Consider the following 20,049-nt stretch of genomic DNA (forward strand, 5'->3'; position numbering starts at 1 on the left):
CTTTAACTGAGGGCCTGGGCACTGCCCCTGAGCTTTTGTACTCAAGGCTAGTGTTCTACAACTTGAGCCACAGCTCCACTTCCTTAAACTCATTTCTTTAGGCTTAATGTTGAACACTGTCATTTCAAAGTAGCATATACTCTCAGCTATTATTCTTCATGCTTTTCACAAAATTCACTTCAGTTAGCCACCTAATACTCCTTGAGTACTTGCTAGAGAGAAATTGACTTATAGATAAGAGAACAAATGAATTCTTCTATTTCCACAATAATATCAAGCTTTGTTTCCTTCCTCAAAAAGCCTGTACCTCACTACCTAACAATATACATAGTTTGATTTATGTGTGTCCATAAAACCACTAGTTGGAGATTCACAGTTCCTTTGCTTTCTTCTACCTCTACCTTCAAAAGTCAGTTTTTTATTTTGAGATGAAGTCTCATTTTGTTTTCCCAGGTTGGTCTCAAACTCCAGTGCTCAAGGGAATCTCGCACTTCAGTCTTCTAATAGCTGGCACTACAAGTATGCATTACAACACCAATTGTACAGTATTTTTAAAAACAGACAAAATAAATGTCTCAGACCATAAAGAAAAGAAAAAAGGCATTTATCAAGTATACTACCATGCTCACCTTCTGTGTCATATTTGACTGTGAGAGATTATTGAAGATAAAAGCAATTTTCTCCTGAATATTTTCTGGGGGCTCCACAATTCTCTCAGTTTGATCTGTGGCCACAAGCAACGTATCTATATTTGTAGTATTGATGGAAGGCTAAAAAAAATAATAGTAATAATAATAAAAGACATGAGGTAACTTGAAATGCTTCCTTGGAAATACCTGAAGACTGTATAAAATCAGTTAGTATAAAATGGGTGCTGGTGGTTCACACCTGTAATCCTAGCTACTGAGGCTGAGCTCTAAGGATTGGGGTTAGAAGCCAGCAGGGGCAGGAAAGTCCATGAGACTCTTATCTCCAATAAACTACTCAGAAAACGCCAGAAGTGGAGTGGTGCTCAAGTGATAGAGAGCTAGCTTTGAGCACAAGGAAGTTCAGGGATAGCACCCAGGCCCTGAGTTCAAGCCCCAGGATGACAAAAAGCAAAACAAAATGATATACATGACATGACTGTGCAGTAGCAGAAGAATAGGATTATATCCAACTGTTAATAGTGGCTGCCTCTGGGAAATAGAGGGAGGAGATACAGACAAGGAGGAATGCTGGTCTTTGTGGTTAAAATAAAATTAAAATATATGCTCACTACTAGATATATTACACTAAATCTTGGGAGAGAGAAGAGACCTACTTACTGGCACGTCTTTCTTAAAGCTGACTCCAGTTGGCCTGGTGACTGTAACCGTTTTAGCAACAGTGGTGGTGGTTGAGGTGGTCACCATAGTGTTAACCTGACCAGCAAGAGGAGCTTTGGCTGGAACCTGGGCTTGAGCCTGGGCCTGAGCCAGTGCAATACTTCCAGGGGTTGTGATAGAGCCCTGCATTTTCACAGGTGGATCTCTAGATTGTTGTCCGTACTCGATATACTAATGAATAGGGAAATGAAGCAAAATAAAAGAGTCCTTAGAACAGATTAAAACTTTTGATTGATAAGACTTTCACTTAATAATTTCAGAACTCCTTTGGTACATCTATGTTCCTTCATCCTTGCCCCATTGTGGTTAATAATATATAAGCGGATAAAATACCATTGACTCCTGTGAAGATAAAATATTAGTATGCTAAATATTTATTAGAAAATACATCTAGCAAAGGAAATAGTAGACCAAATATCTGAAAATGAAATTTTTATCCATTAAATCTCCAAAATTTACGTAGCAAACGAATCCACTTTCAATGAACATTGAATAAACTAAAGCATACAAAACACACTATAGGCCAGGCGCTGGTGGCTAGCTCACACCTAGAATCCTAGCTACTCAGGAGGCTGAGATCTGAGGGCACAGTTCAAAACCGGCCTAGGCAGGAAAGTCCGTGAAACTCTTAACATTGGAAGTGGTGCTGTGGCTCAAAGTGGTAGAGCACTAGGCACTGAACAGTGCCCAGGCCCAGAGTTCAAGCCCCAAGACCAAATTTAAAAAAAAAAAAAGGACTGGAAATGTGGCTTCGTGGTAGAGTGTTTGCCTAGCATGCATGAAGCCCTCTATTCCTCAGTACATAAACAGAAAAGGCCAGAAGTGATGCTGTGGTTCAAGTGGTAGAATGCTAGCCTTAAGCACAGAGGCTCAAGTACAGTGCCCAGGCCCTGAGTTCAAGCTCCAGGACCTGCAAAACAACCACAAAAAAACACACTATAAGAAGTGATGCTAGGGGAAAACAAAGGAGGAGGCTACAATGCTTGATAAGAAATGTACTCGTTATCTTGCCCATGTAATTGTAACCCCTCTGTACAGTATTTTCACAATTAAAAAAGTGATGCTGTGGCTCAAAAGTGGTAGAGCGCTAGCCTTGAGCAAAAGAGCTCAGGGACAGCACATCCAGGTCCTGAGTTCAAGCCCCAGAGCCAGCAAAAGCAAAACAAAACAAAAAACAAGCAAACAAAAACATTATAGGGCTTGAAACATAGGTCAATAGTAGAGCATGTGACTATCAAGGCCGAATAGAATCCTCAGCATCACAAAAATAAATATCATCTCAGTAAATCTCTTACTATAAAATAGACAGGCACCAAGTACTGCCAAGGTACAACCATAACAAATATTGCAGAGCAATTCCTTTCCTTTCACAAATCAATAAAATCCTCCTACCCAAATACAAATCTGTGGGATGACATGGGGTTCATAACGGTACTTCAATAGCTCTTACCTGGCAAAATGAAAACTACCATATATATATAGATATAACAATGTTAATAATTTTGATTAACTAGACCTTTTGAGCCCAGGTACCACAGGCTCATGCCTATAACTGTGCCTCCTCAGGAGGCTAAGTGCCAAAGAATCAATATTCAAGCTGAAAAGGCTGAGATTATCTTCAAAATAACAAGCAACAAAAGTTGTAGAGAGATAACTGATTGAACAAACTGGATGAGAATGAAGTCTTCAGTTCAAGCCTCCAGTACTGTCACTATTCTCCAAAAAGGGTTACTTTAAGACTGAGGCAATATCTCAGTAAGAGTGGGTACACAGCATGCGTGCGCGCGCGCGCGTGTGTGTGTGTGTATGCATATATATGTATGTATGTGTATATATGCGAAAGACCAAGATAATAAGCTTCTTAGTACTAAACAATGACCTTACAATTTATCTGCTTTATGAAATATATTAAGACTTAAATCAACTTTCCACTTGAAGCTTAATGATCAAAAGCATGACAAAAGTATAAGCAATGATTTTTCTTTTTTTTGGTTGGTTGTAGGGCTTGAACTCTGGGCCTACACACTGTGCCTCAACTCTTCAGCTTAAGGTGGGTGCTCTCTCCCACTTGATCCACAGCACCACTTCCGGTTTTCTGGTGGTTAACTGGAGCTAAGTGTCTCATGGACCTTCCTTGCTTGGGCTGGCTTTGAACCATGATCCTCAGATCTCAGCCTTCTGAGTAGCTAGGATTACAGGCATTAGCCACCAGAGCCCAGCAAACAATGTTTATTAACACCAAATCATTACTACAGTGATGAACAATAATCACAAGATTGCTTAATATGTATTATTCTCTAGGTCTGCTTTTCAAAGGACTGCATCCTGTTTAATAGGTCCTCAACAGATTCTAAGCAAGTAGCTAAAAATGTTTTTGAAAATACATCTCATTTTAAATATCTAAGAAAGTTCTAACTATAGCAACACTTTAAGCAGTAAAAAAAAAATTATATTTATGAATCATACTCCAGATCATTGTTATAATCAGTCAGGTTTTCCACATTAGTTCTAAGAGTACAGATTTACATTCCCCAGCTTGTCCATTAGGAAATCTTAATGTGGCTGGGCACTGGTGGCTCACGCCTATAATCCTAGCTACTCAGGAGGCTGAGATCTGAGGATGAAGATTCAAAACCAGCTCAGGTAGGAAAATCAGTGAGACTCTAATCTCCAATAAACACCAGAAAACTGAAAGTGGTGCTGTGGCTCAAGAGGTAGAGAGCTCACCTTGAGCTAAAGAACTGAGGGACAATGCCCAGGCCCAGAGTTCAAGCCCCACGACCAACCCCCACCCAAAAAAGAAAAGAAAAGAAATCTTAACGTGCTGGGCACCATTGGCTCACACCTGTAATCCTAGCTACTCAGGAGGTTGATATCTGAGGATCACGATTCAAAGCTAACCCAGGCAGGAAAGTCTGTGAGACTCACAGAAAATACGGAAGAAGCACTGTGGCTCAAGTGGTAGAGTGCTCACCCTGAGCTGAAGAGCTCAGGGACAGCACACAGGCCCACGACCAACAAATAAATAAATAAATGATCTTAATGTCATTTCATACGAAACTTAAATCAAAATAAATAACCCAACTACACAGGTATTAAATGCTGAAAGCACTTACCTCCTGCAAATGATGCGGAAACTGCATAAAGTGACTGATGGAAGCCAAGTGCTGGCAATACTGAGGATAGTCCTTCAATCTGCCAGGACAAACAATTGGTTTTTGTCACTCATTGGTTTTGTAAAAACAGAAGATATTTTCCTCTCACGCTAGCTGAAGTAGTTCCCAAATTCTATTCTATCCATAAATATCTAATTTGGCTGGGCGCAGGTGGCTCATGCCTGTAATCCTAGCTACTCAGGAGGCTGAGATCTGAGGATCAAGTTTCAAAGCCAGCTCTGGCAGGAAAGTCCATGAGACTCTTATCTCCAATAAAGCACCAGAAAACAGAATGGTGCTGGGGCTCAAGTGGTACAGCTAGCCTTGAGCTGAAGAGCTCAAGGACAACGCCCACCAAAAACAAACAAACAACACACACATATACAATTTGAGTCAAAGGGTAGAACACAAGTACATAGTAATACTATACTAGAAAATACAAAGGTTAACACTTGCTTCTGAAATGATATATTTAAAATTAGATTAAAACAAGGGATAGGGATACATAGGTTAGTAGTAGAAATGTGCTTAGTGACCAGGGGAAAAAGAAAAGGAAAAACAAGAACCACTAAAATGCTATCTATAATAACTCAATATCCAACAAAAAGTAGAAAAACAATGTGTAGTGAGTATAAACACTATAATATTCCTCAGTAATAAAAGAATACTAAAAATACGTAGTAACAGGAATGAATCCCAAAACATAATGCTGAAAAAGCTGAACATGGGCTGGGAAGGTGGCTTTATGGTAGAGTGCTTGCCTGGAATGCATGAGGCCCTGGGTTAGATTCCTCAGCACCACATAAGCAGGAAAAAAAAAAAAAAAAGCCAGAAGTGGCACTGTGACTCAAGTGGTTAGGTGCTAGCCTTGATCTGAAGAGCTGAGGGACAGCACCCAAGACCAGAGTTGAGACCCCATAACTAACCCCCGCCCCCCCCCCCAAAAAAAAGCTGAACATGGCGAAGCTTCATGGGACCTGCCTATAACCCAGCTACACAGGAAAGGTAACAAGATGGTAGATAGAGGTCAGCCAAGGACAAAAGTAACAGACTGTACCTGAAAATTGAACAAAAGCAAAAAGAGCTGGCTCAAATGATAAGAATGATAGCTTTCCCTCTGTACAGTATTTTTACAATAAAAATATTTTTAAAAGTCTAAAAAAAAAAAAGAATGATAGCTTTGGGTCTATCATCAATTGGCATGGGGGGGGGGCCCACAAAAAAAAAACCCACATCTATATATGGTATGAAACTCACTCAGGTCTGAACACTGGTGGCTCACTCCAGTAATCTTAGCTACTCAGGACTTAAATCTGAAGATCAGGAAAATCCAGGAGAATCTTATCTCCAATTAACCACCAGAAAACAGGAAATAAAGCTGTTGCTCAAAGTATTAGAACACTAGCCTTGAGCAAAAGGGAGCCTAGGCTCTGAGTCAAGTCCCACAACTGATGAAAGAAGGAAGAAGGGATGGAGAGAGGGAAGGAGGGAGGAAGGGAGGGAGGGGAGGAGGGAGAGGGAAAGAGGGAGAGGAGAAGGAGGGAGAGGAGAGGGGAGACGAAGAGAGGGAGGGGGAGAGAGGGAGGGAGAGGGGAGAGAGAGGGGGAGAAGAGAGGAGATGGGGGACTCCTTGAGGGGCAATGAAAATTGCGGGATTTATTAAAATTAAGTAACTACACATTAAAAGGTATGTAAAATATACAAAAGAAACAAAAATGTTAAGACCTCCCTGTCCCACTGGTTTTCCCACTACTTGTAATGAATAATAATTGTAATGAATTGTATATTTTATTATATATGTATATATAAAGCCTGACATTCATTAGTTGATAAATAAGCCATTGTCCTTTACATTTTTTTTTAAAGTGGGTGTTGGGAATGTGGCTTAGTGGTAGAGTGCTTGCCTAGCATGCATAAAGCCTTCTATTCCTCAGTACATAAACAGAAAAGGCCAGAAATGGTGCTGTGGTTCAAGTGGTAGAGCATTAGCCTTGAGCAGAGGGAGGCTCAGGGGCAGAGCCCAGGCCCTGAGTTCAAAAAAAAAAAATCCAGAACTAGTGAGTTGGAGGCAGGAGATCACAAATTCAAGACCAATCTAAGCCTCATAATGAGACACTTATTAGAAAGGGAAAAAGGAAGAGGAAGGAAAACTCACTTCATAAGAAGCCTATCTACTCACCTATTTTTAAATCTATCTAGTGCAGCAATCCCAAAATAATACATTTTGGATCCAAAAGGTTTCCGTAAGGCTTCAAGGACATATCTCAGGGCCAGACCCAGTGCCATGTAAGTGACTAGTCCTTTTTCTATTATGCCACCAAACAGGCAGGCTGTTATATGTAACTCTTTATCAGGGTACTGGGGAAAAAACCGATATTCTTCAAACAAGTTCCTTAGCATACAGTTAAATACTTCTCGTTCCCTTTTTATAGTTGAGTCTTTAAATCTCTGTAGCATTTCTAATACCTAGAAAAACAAAAACAAAACACATACAAGCAACTATATATTAGTAAAACCTTCCAGAAATAGTTAATAGCAGACTTGTTAAACAAAGTATTTACCAATAAACAGTGCTAGAGATAATATTCTGAAAGAGCCAAAGAGCCAAGTATAAGGGCATACAACTAGAATCCCAACACTCAGGTCTCGGACAGAAGGTATGGCAAATTCTACAAGACCCCACCTCAAAAAAAAAACAGAAAAAAAAGTAAAGATTTTTGAAAGGTACACAAACATATCGAAACATTTTGAGCTGAATTTCTAAACACTTTGGGAGTGAAAAAGCACACATTTAAGATTTACCCAACAATGAATAATTAGGAAATGTAAATACTCACTTCATCAACAGACATGGTTGGATGTGGTGGATGATTATATATTCGCTGAAAATAGCTATTTGCTTCATCATCTATCTCTTTACTAAAGTGCTGATTTGCCTCTGGCCACACCTGAGATAAGTCGGCTGTGGGAAACAAAGAGCAATCACTGTGCAATTTAATTCCGTCTTCAATTCCCATAAAAAGAGCCAGAGACCAGTATAATTTTAACTTCATAAGAGTAAACTGAAGATCTTAAGCATTAAATGGTCAAACTTCAATATTAAGGCTTTCCAGGAAAACAAAAGATTTTTTGTGTATGGGCCAATCCTAAGCCTTAATTAACTCTGGCTGGGCACTATCATTGAGGGTTTTTTTTTTTTTTGCTGAAGGCTAATATTCTACTACTTGAGCCATAGCTCCACCTCCAGCTTTAGGGTAGGTCATTAAAGGTAAGTCTCAATGGGATTTCCTTTCCAGGCTGGCTGCAATTTTTAAATCTCAGTCTCCTAAGATTATAGGCATGAGCAATCAGTGCCTGGCCAGAAAATGTTTTTAATAAATGCTGAACACAGACTGGAGGCCTGGCTCAAATGTAGAGCACCAGAAAGCTGAGTGAGAGCCCAAAGCACCAGTCAAGCCCCTATCAAAGGAAGAAGAAAAAAACAAAGAACGAAGTCCAGGAAATAACTACTATACACAGTCCTATTTTGTCTTTCACGAAGACCTATTATAATAAAGCTCACTACTCTCCAGCTCCTACCACATTTAACCTTGAAAGAACCAATTCAGTTAACAAGTCTATATTGTTTTACAGTAAAAATCTCAGCCAAGTCCCAATGGCTTATGCCTGTAATCCTAGCTATTCTGGAGACTGAGATCTGAGAATCTGGGTTCAAAGCCAGCCTGGGCAGAAAAGTCCCTAAAAGACTCTTACCCCGGGGCTGGGAAGGTGGCTCAGTGGTAGAGCGCTTGCCTTCCATGCCTGAGGCCCTGGATTCGATTCCTCAGTGCCACATAAGCAAAAAAGAAAAAAGCTGAAGTGGCACTGTGGCTCATGTGGTAGAGTGCTAGCCTTGAGCTGAAGAGCTGAGGGACAGCGCCCAGGCCCAGAGTTCAAGCCCCATGACCGGACCCAAAAAAAAAAAAAAGACTCTTATCCCGGCTAACCACTCAAAAACCAGAAGTGGAGTTGTAGCTCAAAGTGGCAGAGCGCTAGCCATGAAAAAAAAGAGCACAGGGACAGCACTCAGGCCCTGAGTTCAAGCCCAATGAGCAACAAAAGAAAACAATCAAAATTTCATTTAACTGTTAATGCATGTGCATAACAAACTGATAGAAACACAAAGCATGCTACAAAACGTAACATTCAGACAAGTCTTTCACACTTAACATTTTCAAGTCAGCTTGTATACTTTCAATCCTTTTGATTTGTTAGTTGAGACAGGGTCTCACCTATGAAGCCCAGCCTTGCCAAGACTTGAAATCATCCTACCTATCACTAGGACTACAGGCTTGTGCCAATTTCATCCAGATAATACTTTCAAACCATGTTTGATAAATACTCAGTCCTGGGCTGGGAATGTAGCCTAGTGGTAGAGTGCCTTCCTAGCATATATTAAACTCTGGGTTTGATTCCTCAGTACCACATAAACAGAAAAAGCTGGAAGTGGCATTGTGGCTCAAGTGGTATACAGTGATAGCTTTGAGCAAAAGAAGCTCAGGGACAGTGTCCAGGCCCTGAGTTGAAGCCCTATGACTGGCATAAATAAACAAATAAATAAATAAATTCCGTCCCTGGGTTAAAAAGACATTCACATTAATTATTGCCTATGGATTTGACTTTGGTTAGTATTACACAAGAGGTGAAGCTTTTAAAAAGTTGCCACAAATTATTTCATTTAACATGTGGCAATAGTTATGAAACATGAAACTATATAACTATAACTTTAAATAATGTGTTACTGGGCTGGGAAGGTGGCTCAGTGGTAGGGTGCTTGGTTCACATGCATAAGGCCCTGGGTTCTATTCCTCAGCATCACATACACAGAAAAAGCCAGAAATGGCACTGTGGCTCAAGTGGTAGAGCGTTAGCCTTGAGCTGAAGTGCTGAGGGACAGACCCCAGGCCCTGAGTTCAAGCCCCACGACCAACGACAACAACAACAACAACAAAAATATTACTTTCTAAACTTAACTGAAATAAAGAGCCAACAATAAAAGAGCCAACAACAAGAAATTTAACAACTGAAAATACTTTTGCTTTCCCACTAGTTCCTACTTTCTAGATGTTACCTCTTACTATCACATGGTTGAGTATCAATCCAGAGCAAAGGTGGATTAAAAGCTCTATATTTCTTAATTTTAATAATTCAAATTTATGATTTTATTCCTTCTATTGTAGGATACACATCAACATTTGACCCTTATAATATCTTAAATTTAATTAATGCTTCTGTCCATATAACTCAAAAGAAATCAGACACTCAGTAAAATTTATGTGTATCAGTCACACATCACAATCACAGACAACACTACCACTTACAAGGTTTCATCTTACTCTGCTGGAATGTAGGCTGGTTGAGTCCAGAGGTGCCCAGTTTTCTCTGTACGAAGGGATCATTATTCACTGTAGGAAGTCCAAGAGCCCCAGTTCCTATACCAGTCAAGCTGCCTGTGCCAAGACCACCTACTAGAGAGAACAAAGGTAGCCAGAAGTTCCATCATTCCTTATATACTTCATTCATGGCACCAGGATATACCCTTAATAATGTCTCTTTGTTAAATGCCAATGGATACCCAGTCAATTTTCAAGAGAAGTTAAAAAATTTAGAGTAGATGCAAATTGATAATAGCAAAATTTTCTCAGCATTAATAATTTATTATTTCACTTGGGCCCTTACCTGCTGGGTAGGGGCTATATTACTAGAGCTAATCATCTAGGGCTCTTATAGTCTTGAATATGGAATTAAAAAAATTTAAAAAATTTAAAAAATTAAAAAAAACAAGCCAGGGGCTTGTTTATCACAATGACTAAAATTTAATTTCATTATTAACATTTTACACTTATTGTAAGTCTATGGTTCCTCTCAATTCTGGCCAAAAAGAGTCTTAGAGTAGTAAGATTTATCCCAGGACACTAAATAACTATAGAGAAGCCTTGGTTTGAGTGGCATCAAGTCTAGAATCATATTGGAGCAATATTAACTACATGACCGAGTCTTATCTACAGTCATACAACTTAATACCCCAACTTACAACATGAACATGGGTTAAGAAAAACAAAGAAATAAATCTTAAAATTAGCCCTTGTTAGCCAGGCGCTGGTGACTCATGCTTATACTCCTCAGGAGGATGAGATCTGAAGATCTAGGTTCAAAGTCAGGCAGGAAACTCCGTGAGATTCTTAGCTCCAATTAACCACCAGAAAACTAGAAGTGGCGCAGTAGCTCAAGTGATAAGAGAGCTCATCTTGAGCTGGAGAGATGAGGGACAGTGCCCAGACCCAGAGTTCAAGCCCCACAACCGACAATAAATAAATAAATAAACAAGCCCTTGTTTCAATAAAGCTGCAAACTAAGAAATATTTGGGGAGGACAGGACACTGAAAACGTTTTAAGGATATAACTTTTTGAGGGGCTGGTCCTGATGATTAAACTCAAGACCTGAACATTGTCTCTCTACCACTACAACCACAGTGCCACTTCCGGCTTTTTCTGCTTACGTGATGCTGAGGAATCGAACCCAGGGCCTCATGCATGCAAGGCAAACACTCTACCACTGAACCACCTTCCCAGCTTTCTGGGTTTGTTTTTACTCAAGGATTGCAGTCTGCTACTTGAGTTTTGTCTGAGTAGTTTACTGGAGATAAGTTTCATGAACTTTTCCTTCCTGGGTTGGCTTAGAACTGTGATCCTCAGATCTCAGCTTCCTGAGTACCTAGGATTTCAGGCATGATCCACCAGTACCTGGCTTTAGTATTATTTTTGATGTGGGCAAAGCAAAAAGCAGGCAGAACATTCATGCCTGAATTTGGTATGTACAGTATTTTCAAGCTTAATTATATCCCCATAATGACTCATTAAACTGATCTTCCTTGTTTCTGGTGGCTCACACCTGTAATGTTAGCTACTCAGGAGCCTGAAACTGGAAGATCCAGTCTAGAAGCAGACTGGGCAGAAACATTTTGAGAAACTTCATCTCCAAGTAAACAGCAAAATGTCAAAACAAAATTTATAGCTCAAGTGGTAAAGCACCAGGCATAAATAAGAGAACTGAGAGTACAAAGCTCTGATTTCAATCTCTGTACACACACACACACACACACACACACACACACACACACTGAACTAAGCCTAATACATTATTAGCTTTGAGTCTACAGCTCAATGGTGAAACAAACACATGCATATAACACAAGAACATGACTTTATCCCCCATCTACAAAAATACCATGAAATGTTAAAAAAAAAAAAAAAGTGACCAATAAACAGGTAACACTATCATTTGACAATACAAAATCCTTACTAAACTACTCAACTATCTTTATAATGTTTAAATATCCTGTTTCTTTTTTTTAAGGGGGGGGGGGGGGTCCGGTAGTGGGGTCTGAACTCTGGGCCTGGGCCTCTTCAGCTCAAGGCTAGCGCTCTACCACTTGACCCATAGCAACACTTCCGGCTTTTTTTTCTGCTTATGTGGTGCTGAGGAATCGAACCCAGGGCCTCATGCATGCAAGGCAAGCGCCCTACCACTGAGCCACCTTCTCAGCCTCTAAATATCTTGTTGCTATTAAATTAAATTGAATTTAATAATGGCACAGTTTTATCTCTTTCACATTTTCACTTAACTTTCCTTTATCACAATCACTCTAAAAAGAACAATGAAATTTACAAGTAAGCCATATTACTCCCCATTACCTGGAAGCTGTGATGAAAGTCCTCCAATACCACTGAATGCAGTTGTTTGATTTGGGGTTGAAAGAGGTGGAAATGCTTTTGCTGGTGATTGAGGGGTACTGAATGCAGAACCCAAATTTGGAGGAAAGCCCTGCATGCTCTGGGTGTGAGGAGCAGCTGAACCACCTATACTAAGAGATGCCATTCCAGCAAGGGGGTCAATCTAAAGAAAAACATTGTAAACAGATGTTTCAAGGAAAGTCAGAGACGATACAATTCAAAGAAATCTTTAGCAGTATTTCTTCATATGCTTAAGAAGGAACTTCAAAAAACAAAATACTTAATTCCCAATACCAGTCTGCTAGTCATTTTCAGGCTACATATAAATATAGGTTTAAGAATTAACCCATGTCGGGCTGGGAAGATGGCTCAGTGGTAGAGCGCTTGCCTTGCATGCCTGAGGCCCTAGGTTCGATTCCTCAGCACCACATAAGCAAAAAGAAAAAAGCCGGAAGTGGCACTGTGGCTCAAGTGCTAGAGTGCTAGCCTTGAGCTGAATTGCTGAGGGACAGCGCCCAGGCCCAGAGTTCAGGCCCCACGACCGGACCCAAAAAAAAAAAAAAAAAAAAGAATTAACCCATGTCAAAAAGTATCAGAACCACAGATGAAAGAAAAAACAAAACCAAAAACAAAATCTATGCATAGTAATGTCCCTGTCACCATAATGGCATGGGCAGATATTACACTGGTTCATTGCAATTTCTAATAAAATAAAATCTTCTGAACTAAGTCATTTCTCAAAAAAACATTAAAAATTACAAATAAAGCCTCCAGTCAAAACATATATAATCTGAATTTAAGAACCTTCAGGGTTTAAAGATCAGCTTTGACTTTTAAAACAAACTTAAAACACAGGTATGTTATTTACCAGATTATTTCTAAACAATCAAATGTATTTCCAAGCATCTTAGTTTGTGGCACTATTTCATATGCTCATAAGTATAGAAAATGGCAAGCAAATGCCTTTTATAGACACTGAAGAATCACTAATCCTTATACCCCAATCTGCCCTTTAGTGCACTGGGTAACAGAAGTGGGGTATGTTGCTCCCAAAGAGAATGGGGTGGTCGGTGTCAGGGAGTAACTTAAATGTACCTTGTTTTTAAAAGAGCAGTTCAGTTGAGAGCTGAAGAGCCCCAGTTATAACAAGTCGTTATGCTCTAGTACTGTTGCTTGGCCCGTGAAGCTACAAACAAGACACATCAGATTCAAAGGCAGTGCTTATTTCTCAAGAGTGTAATTCTAATTTTAAAAAGAAACCTTTTTCATTTACCTAAATAAGTGGTTTCTATCTTTGTTCAAGATTCATGTTCTTTTTGATAATTAAACTCTATTTTTAACTATAATGCCAACTGATGAATTGCCTTTAAAATACAAGTGTATACTACACATGCAGGTATCTAAAATGTAATAAGCTTAGTTTATCAAAGATGATGCAGAAGCTTAGTCTATTCTGAGTCAATGAACAAATGCAGACATACCAATGGTAATATTCATTTTTACCTGAACAGGAGAAATGGCATCTAAGCTACTAGCACTAGGAGGTCGTCCTTTTGGCATAACTCCAGGTGGTGGCTGTCTGGCCTTATTCATAACATTACTACAATTGGCTACCATGGTGAGGATGGTCTCTGATAACTCCTGAGAAACACTCCTATAAAGAAAAGGAAAGTAGGCTAGAGGTGTGGTTCAAGTGGTAGAGATGCCTGGCAGTACAAACCTTGAATTCAAAACAATTTACACATGTACAAGTAATACACATAAGGTTATATCCAAGTGTACACAAATGTATCAATAGAAGTATGGCATTTGCAAGGGAGAATTCAAACCATTTATTTCCTTAGAAAAACTAAATTATAGTCTAATAAAATGAATTCCAGGAAACTGGCACTTTAAATATGGGGGAAGATGGGGTGAAGTCAAGGGGAGATGGATGGAAGAATGAGAGAGGAAGGGAGGAAGACAATGAAGTCATAATACTCAATGCATTTCCTATAAAACTAAGAAAACTGAGGGAAGAGGAGGGTTGAGGAGGGATGGGAGAGAATGATGAAAGGAATGACATCAAGAAGCACTTATAAAATGATTTGCTGAATGTTAACTCCTTTGTGTAATTTTTATTGTGTATTTTGTATACTTTTTATTTTATTTATAAAAGTTCAAAAACTGTTGAAATTATACTTGTCATATTCCCAGAATAGTTAATAAAACATATTATTTTCTATTAAAGAAAACTTGCTAGAAACCATGGCTAAGTTTCTGTCTTATCTCACTCATCCTTTTCCATCTGTTACTCAATACTAGTATTTCTTGAACCGTGACATTATCTTTAATCTATCAAAAACTCTACCCAAACTAAGATATATTAGATCAAAGTAAACAGGCTGGGTTTTTTTTGTTTGTTTTGTTTTGTTGTCAGTTGTGGGGCTTGAACTCTGGGCCCAGGTTCTGTCTGAGCTCTTCAGTTCAAAGCTAGGACTCTGACTCTTGAGCCACAGCGCCACTTCCAGTTTTCTAGTGCTTTATTGGAGAGCATCTCACAGACTTTCCAGCCTGGGCTGGCAGTGAACCTTAATCCTCAGATCTCAGCCTCCTGAGTAGCTAGGATTACAGGCATGAGCCTAGGGCATCCAGCCTCAGGCTGGTAATTTTAACCCTAATGTATCACAGTCAAAGACAACATTACAGACTAAAAAAGCCAAGCCAGATGCTGGTGGCTCAGGCCTGTAATCCTAGCTACTCAGGAGACTGAGATCTGAGGATCGCAGGTCAAAGCCAGCAGTTCAAAGCCAGCATGGCCAGGAAAGTCCATGAAACTCCAATAAACCACTAGGAAACCGCAAGTGGCACTGTGACTCAAACGGTAGAACGCCTGCCTTGAGCTGAAGAGCGCAAGGACAGTGCCCAAGCCCAGAGTTCAAGTCCCACAACCAACACACACACAAAAAAGAAGTCATATACATAGTTAACTACCCAGAATTTGACAGAGTTAAAATTCCTCACTTAAAATACTAAGATAGCTATTGAGACTCAGACAACCCCCACCTTCCCAATAAATATCAACTAGAAAATGTCTTGAAATAGAATTAAGAGTGGGGCACAATGGTAGATGCCTATAATCCCAGATACTTAGGTAGCTGAGGCAGAACTAAAATGGATAGAAATAGAGGATATCATATAATGCAAGACAAATCAAGGTCAATTAACAAGATATTGTATATTTTTTCTTACATATGAAAACTAGATCTTCAAAAGATATACAAATTCATGGCAACATATATATGTATATACCTGATTATTTAGAGATAAGATAAACATAATATGAGTCAAACTAAGGAACTACTTAGAAAAAGTGGGTGAAATAATTTTGAAATACATTTCAAATATATGTGGGGGAAAAAAGCATAAAAGAGCTTCAATGAAAACTACTAATCAGTAAGGGTAGAGTGAATGGAAGAGAAACATTATCTATTGGAGGTTATTAGCCGCAGAAGGTGATAGAGCTAATACTAAGAAGGAGGGTGAAAGAATATGGTGAAGCAAATTGTTTCATACAACAATGAAACCTGTTTGAAATTATTTTATGAAGGGGATAAAGGACAGTGATAAATGAGGGTGATACTGATTGAAATACGTTGCAAATGTGTGGAAATGTCACAATGAAATCCCCCTTTGACTTGTGTATGCCATTTTAAAAAGTACAAAGAAAAATATCAATTCTTTTCACAAAACTTAATGCTTATATGAAGTCAATAGTACTCTAATATTACAACTAGACAAATACCAAAAAAAAAAAAAACTCCACAAAAACAGAGCAATTTTCCTTAGGAATACAGACACACACAAAAAAAATATTAATTACAAGCAAAATAATCAAATTCAAGAAGACAATTTTCCTAGCATGTTCTTCTTACCCCGCACAAGCCTGTAGACAAGCCAACATTGTCGCCAGAGTTTCAGGAGGAAGTTGAGCACTCTTAGGCTGGTCTTTCTCTGGGGCAAGTCCACCCAAAATAGAAGGACATCTTCTCTTTAAGAAAGTCATGCATGCTTGAATAAAAGGCTCCTGGGGGAGGGGGGAATGTTTTCAGCATACTAAAATTGATACTGTTTTCAGATTAAAGATAACAACTAAGCATTAAAACAAAAATGTAAGCCAGGAACTAGTGGCTCATCCCTGTAATCCTAGGATTGAAGCCAGCCTGGGCAGGAAAGGCCATGAGACTATCTCCAATTAACCACCAGAAAACTGGAAGTACAGCGGTGTCTCAAAGTGGTAGAGTACTAGCCTTGAGTACAAAAAGCTCAGGGACAGTCCTAGGCCCTGAGTTCAAGCTCCATGACCAACTGCCACCACCCCCAAAAAAGTAGAAATCAACGACATTCATTCTAAATGGTGCATTTGCGCAGGAGGACAGAGGGGTGTTGGAGGGCTTGAATTCAGAGCCTGGGTGTTGTTCCCAAGCCTCTCTGTGCTCAAGGCTAGCACTCTACCACTTGAGCTCAGGGCCACTTTCAGTTTTCTGTGGTTAACTAGAGAAAAGAGACTCAGGGACTTTCCTGTCAGTGATGGCTTAGAACCACAGCCAGAACCACAATCCTTAGATCTCAGCCTCCAGAGTAGCTATGATTACAGGTATGAGCCCAGTATCTGATCTAAATCCCATTTTAAAAAGTTGTTTCTAGCCTGTGCCGGTGGCTCACACCTGTAATCCTAGCTACTCTGGAGGCTGAGATCCAAGGAACATGTTCAAAGCCAGCCTGGGCAAGAAAGTCCTCCCGGATAGGAAAGTCCATGAGACTCTTATCTCCAATAAACCACTAGAAAACTAGATGTGGTGCTGTGGCTCAAGTGGTAGAGCACTCGCCTTGAGCTGAAGAGCACAGGGTCAGCACCCAAGCCCTGAGTTCAAGCCCCATGACCAACAAAAAAAAAAAAAAAGGGCTGGGAAGGTAGCTCAGTGATAAAAGTGCTTGCCTTGCATGCATGAGGCCCTGGGTTCAATTCCTCAGCACCCACATAAGCATAAAAAGTTCTAAGTGGAGCTGTGGCTCAAGTGGTAAATCACTAGCCTTGAGTTGAAGAGCTGAGGGACAGTGCGCAGGCCCAGAGTTCAGGCCCCACAACCAAAAAAACAAAAACAAAAACCTTTTCTTAGGGCTCAGATGTAGAATTCTTGCCCAGCATACAGTAGACTCCAAGTTTAATTCCTAGCACGGGGGGGGGGGGGGGGGGGGGCCGCGGGGGCGGGGCTTACACACTTTAGTTATCAAAATTTTACAGCATGGAGGCAGTAGCTCATGTCTATAATCCTAGCTACTCGGGAGGTAGGCTGGGGTCTAAGGGTCAAGGTTTGAAGCCAGCCAGGACAGGAAACTCTGTAAAGCTGTATCTCCAATTAACCACCTGAACATGGGGGAAGTGGAGCTGTGGCTCAAGTAATAAAACACAAGACTTGGGAGAGGGTCCAGACACTGAGTTCAAGCCCCACCCTCTGGCATACACACTAGTGAGTGAATAAAAGATCAGAGGGGCTGAGAATGTGACTTGGTGGTAGAGTGGTTGCCTGGCTTGCATGAAGCCCTGGGTTTAATTCCTCAGTACCACATAAACACAAAAAGCAGGAAGTGGTGCTGTGACTCAAGTGGTAGATTGCTAGCCTTGAGCAAAAAGAAGCTCAGGGACAATGCCCAAGCCCTGAGTCCAAGCCTCAGGACTGGGAAGGAAAAAAAAAAGGAAGTGGACCCGTGGCTCAAGTGGTAGCCTTGAGCTCAAAAGCTCAGGGACAGTACCCAGGTCGAGTTCAACTCCATGACCAGCACATAAATGAATGAATTAATGAATGAATGTCAACTAAATGGATATATCATGCTTCTGTTTTCTGTCAGGCACTGGTAACTCATACTTAGAATCCTAGCTACTCAAGAGGCTGAGATCTGAGGATCCAGGTTCAAATCCAACCTGAGCCATAGACTTATCCTCAATTAACCAGCAAAAAGGCAGAAGCTGAACTGTGTGGCTCAAGTGGTAGAATACAAGACTTGAACAAAAATTTAAGGAATAGTTCCCAGGCCTTGAGTACACACACACGCACGCACGCACGCACGCACACACACACACACACACGCCTACACACACACACCCCTACCATATCATGCTTACCCCATGCTCTCTTATTTTATCTGTGAGCCATTTGTCAAGTTTGAGGTATTCACGACGTGAAGCAAGTGCAGCAAGGTCAATAACAAAGGCAAATGGAGTGCCATTTAGCAGCATTGACAAGGCCTAAAGAGAAAAAGGATACTAGAAATGTTAAGTCACAGTAAATTACTATTTTCTGTGGCCTATTATCTATTTCCTACTTTTCACAAACAAGTCTAGATAACATACTGCTACTATTTCCTTGACCACGATTATTTTTTTGAAGAAAGAGTCACAAGTTTGGGTTTGTATTTTTTTGGCAGTCCTGAGGCTTGAACTCAAGGCCCTGGGCACTGTCCCTGAGCTTCTTTTGCTCAAGGCTAGCACTACTCTACCGCCTGAGCCACATAGCACCACTTCTGGCCTTTTCTGTTTATGTGGTACTGAGGAATTGAACCCAGGGCTTCATGCATGCTAGGCAAGCACTCTACTACTAAGTCACATTTCCAGCCCACGTCACAACTTGTTAAACAGCTTAATACATTCTATATTTAAATTATTCCTAATTTAAAATAAATTCACACACCAAGTCAGCTCATTTAACTCTAAGTACTGGTGCCTTTTCAAATTAACTAAACCTATAATAAAGCATGACTCAAAACATAAAGTTCATTATCCATTTTCTTAAAATCTAAATGTGCAAACCAAATACAACTAGTGGTGACATCCATTCAGATTAATATTCTAATAAATGCAGAGATGCATCTTACCTTCTCCAAAAGTGTATTACTATTAAATAACGCATAATAAAAGTGTATTCATCATTTCACTTGCTTTAAAAGCCTTGCCAGAGTTGGGAGTGTAACTCAGTGGCACAGTATTTGCCCAGAACATTCAAGTCCTCAGGTTTCATTACTCAACATCTACATCATAGTTATATCATACATCTTACACAAAACACAGTTAAAAAAGAAAAAAGAAAAGCCAGGCTTTAATACACAAGATAAACCAGAAATAAATGAAGACTATCTAACATAAAGGCAGACTTTTTAAAAAATATATATCTAAAAGCATTCACCTTCCCAATTTCTTTAAATTTTTAAGGCAAAATTCTTAATTCATTTATCAAAGTACTAATTACATATGAATTGTGCCTAATAAATCTAAATTACATGAAACTGACTTTATAATCACTAAAATACTGGTGTCATTCTGTCCCTCTGAAATTACCTTCAAGTCTTGGGCCACATCAAGTATTCGAGACAATTTGGCCTGGTCATATTGCTCCCCTCTCATGTACCATTCTGCCATTGCATGCATGATAAGTTGGCGTATTGATGGAGATTGGCCCTAAGAAGAGAGGAGATTAGATGAAAACACTTCTATTTGATAGGAAGTCTGACAAATGCCTGCCTAATTTTGTTCATTACATTCAGGTTAAAATTATATCCATGCAAACACTAAGTTCAGGACTCAAAACACTACACTATTGGAGAAATTCTTCATTCTATATCATCCAACTATCTTCTAAATCTGAGTCCAAATAATTCAACAAAATTACAGTTTCTACATTACCATATATGCATCTGCTTACCCATCTTCAAAAACAAAA

At 39.8% G+C, this 20,049-nt stretch overlaps 1 protein-coding gene and 1 non-coding gene across 11 annotated transcripts in view; both read right to left on the reverse strand.

Annotated features, from left to right (window-relative positions):
* Nucleotides 1–20,049, reverse strand: part of Cnot1 (CCR4-NOT transcription complex subunit 1) — a 98,815-nt gene that overhangs the window by 33,554 nt on the left and 45,212 nt on the right. For 4 of the 10 annotated variants that reach the window (XM_069992439.1, XM_069992434.1, XM_069992429.1 and 1 more), the window contains exons 14-24: nt 19,668–19,787; nt 18,459–18,581; nt 16,210–16,361; nt 13,799–13,949; nt 12,257–12,458; nt 9,883–10,029; nt 7,360–7,484; nt 6,702–6,988; nt 4,484–4,562; nt 1,308–1,538; nt 630–770 (exon numbers count right to left, since the gene is read on the reverse strand). In XM_069992439.1, the coding sequence (XP_069848540.1) occupies nt 630–770; nt 1,308–1,538; nt 4,484–4,562; nt 6,702–6,988; nt 7,360–7,484; nt 9,883–10,029; nt 12,257–12,458; nt 13,799–13,949; nt 16,210–16,361; nt 18,459–18,581; nt 19,668–19,787 (1,758 nt within the window). The remainder of the gene's footprint in view (nt 1–629; nt 771–1,307; nt 1,539–4,483; nt 4,563–6,701; nt 6,989–7,359; nt 7,485–9,882; nt 10,030–12,256; nt 12,459–13,798; nt 13,950–16,209; nt 16,362–18,458; nt 18,582–19,667; nt 19,788–20,049) is intronic. The other 6 variants (XM_069992435.1, XM_069992431.1, XM_069992437.1 and 3 more) reach the window with 4 other exon arrangements.
* On the reverse strand, nt 13,383–13,518 carry LOC138807101 (small nucleolar RNA SNORA50). The gene has a single exon (XR_011366049.1). It is a non-coding gene; the product is annotated as a small nucleolar RNA SNORA50 (small nucleolar RNA).

This window comes from Dipodomys merriami, unplaced genomic scaffold (assembly GCF_024711535.1).
Source record: "Dipodomys merriami isolate MVZ:Mamm:240054 unplaced genomic scaffold, mDipMer1.0.p SCAF_41, whole genome shotgun sequence".
Classification (NCBI taxonomy): Eukaryota; Metazoa; Chordata; class Mammalia; order Rodentia; family Heteromyidae; genus Dipodomys; species Dipodomys merriami.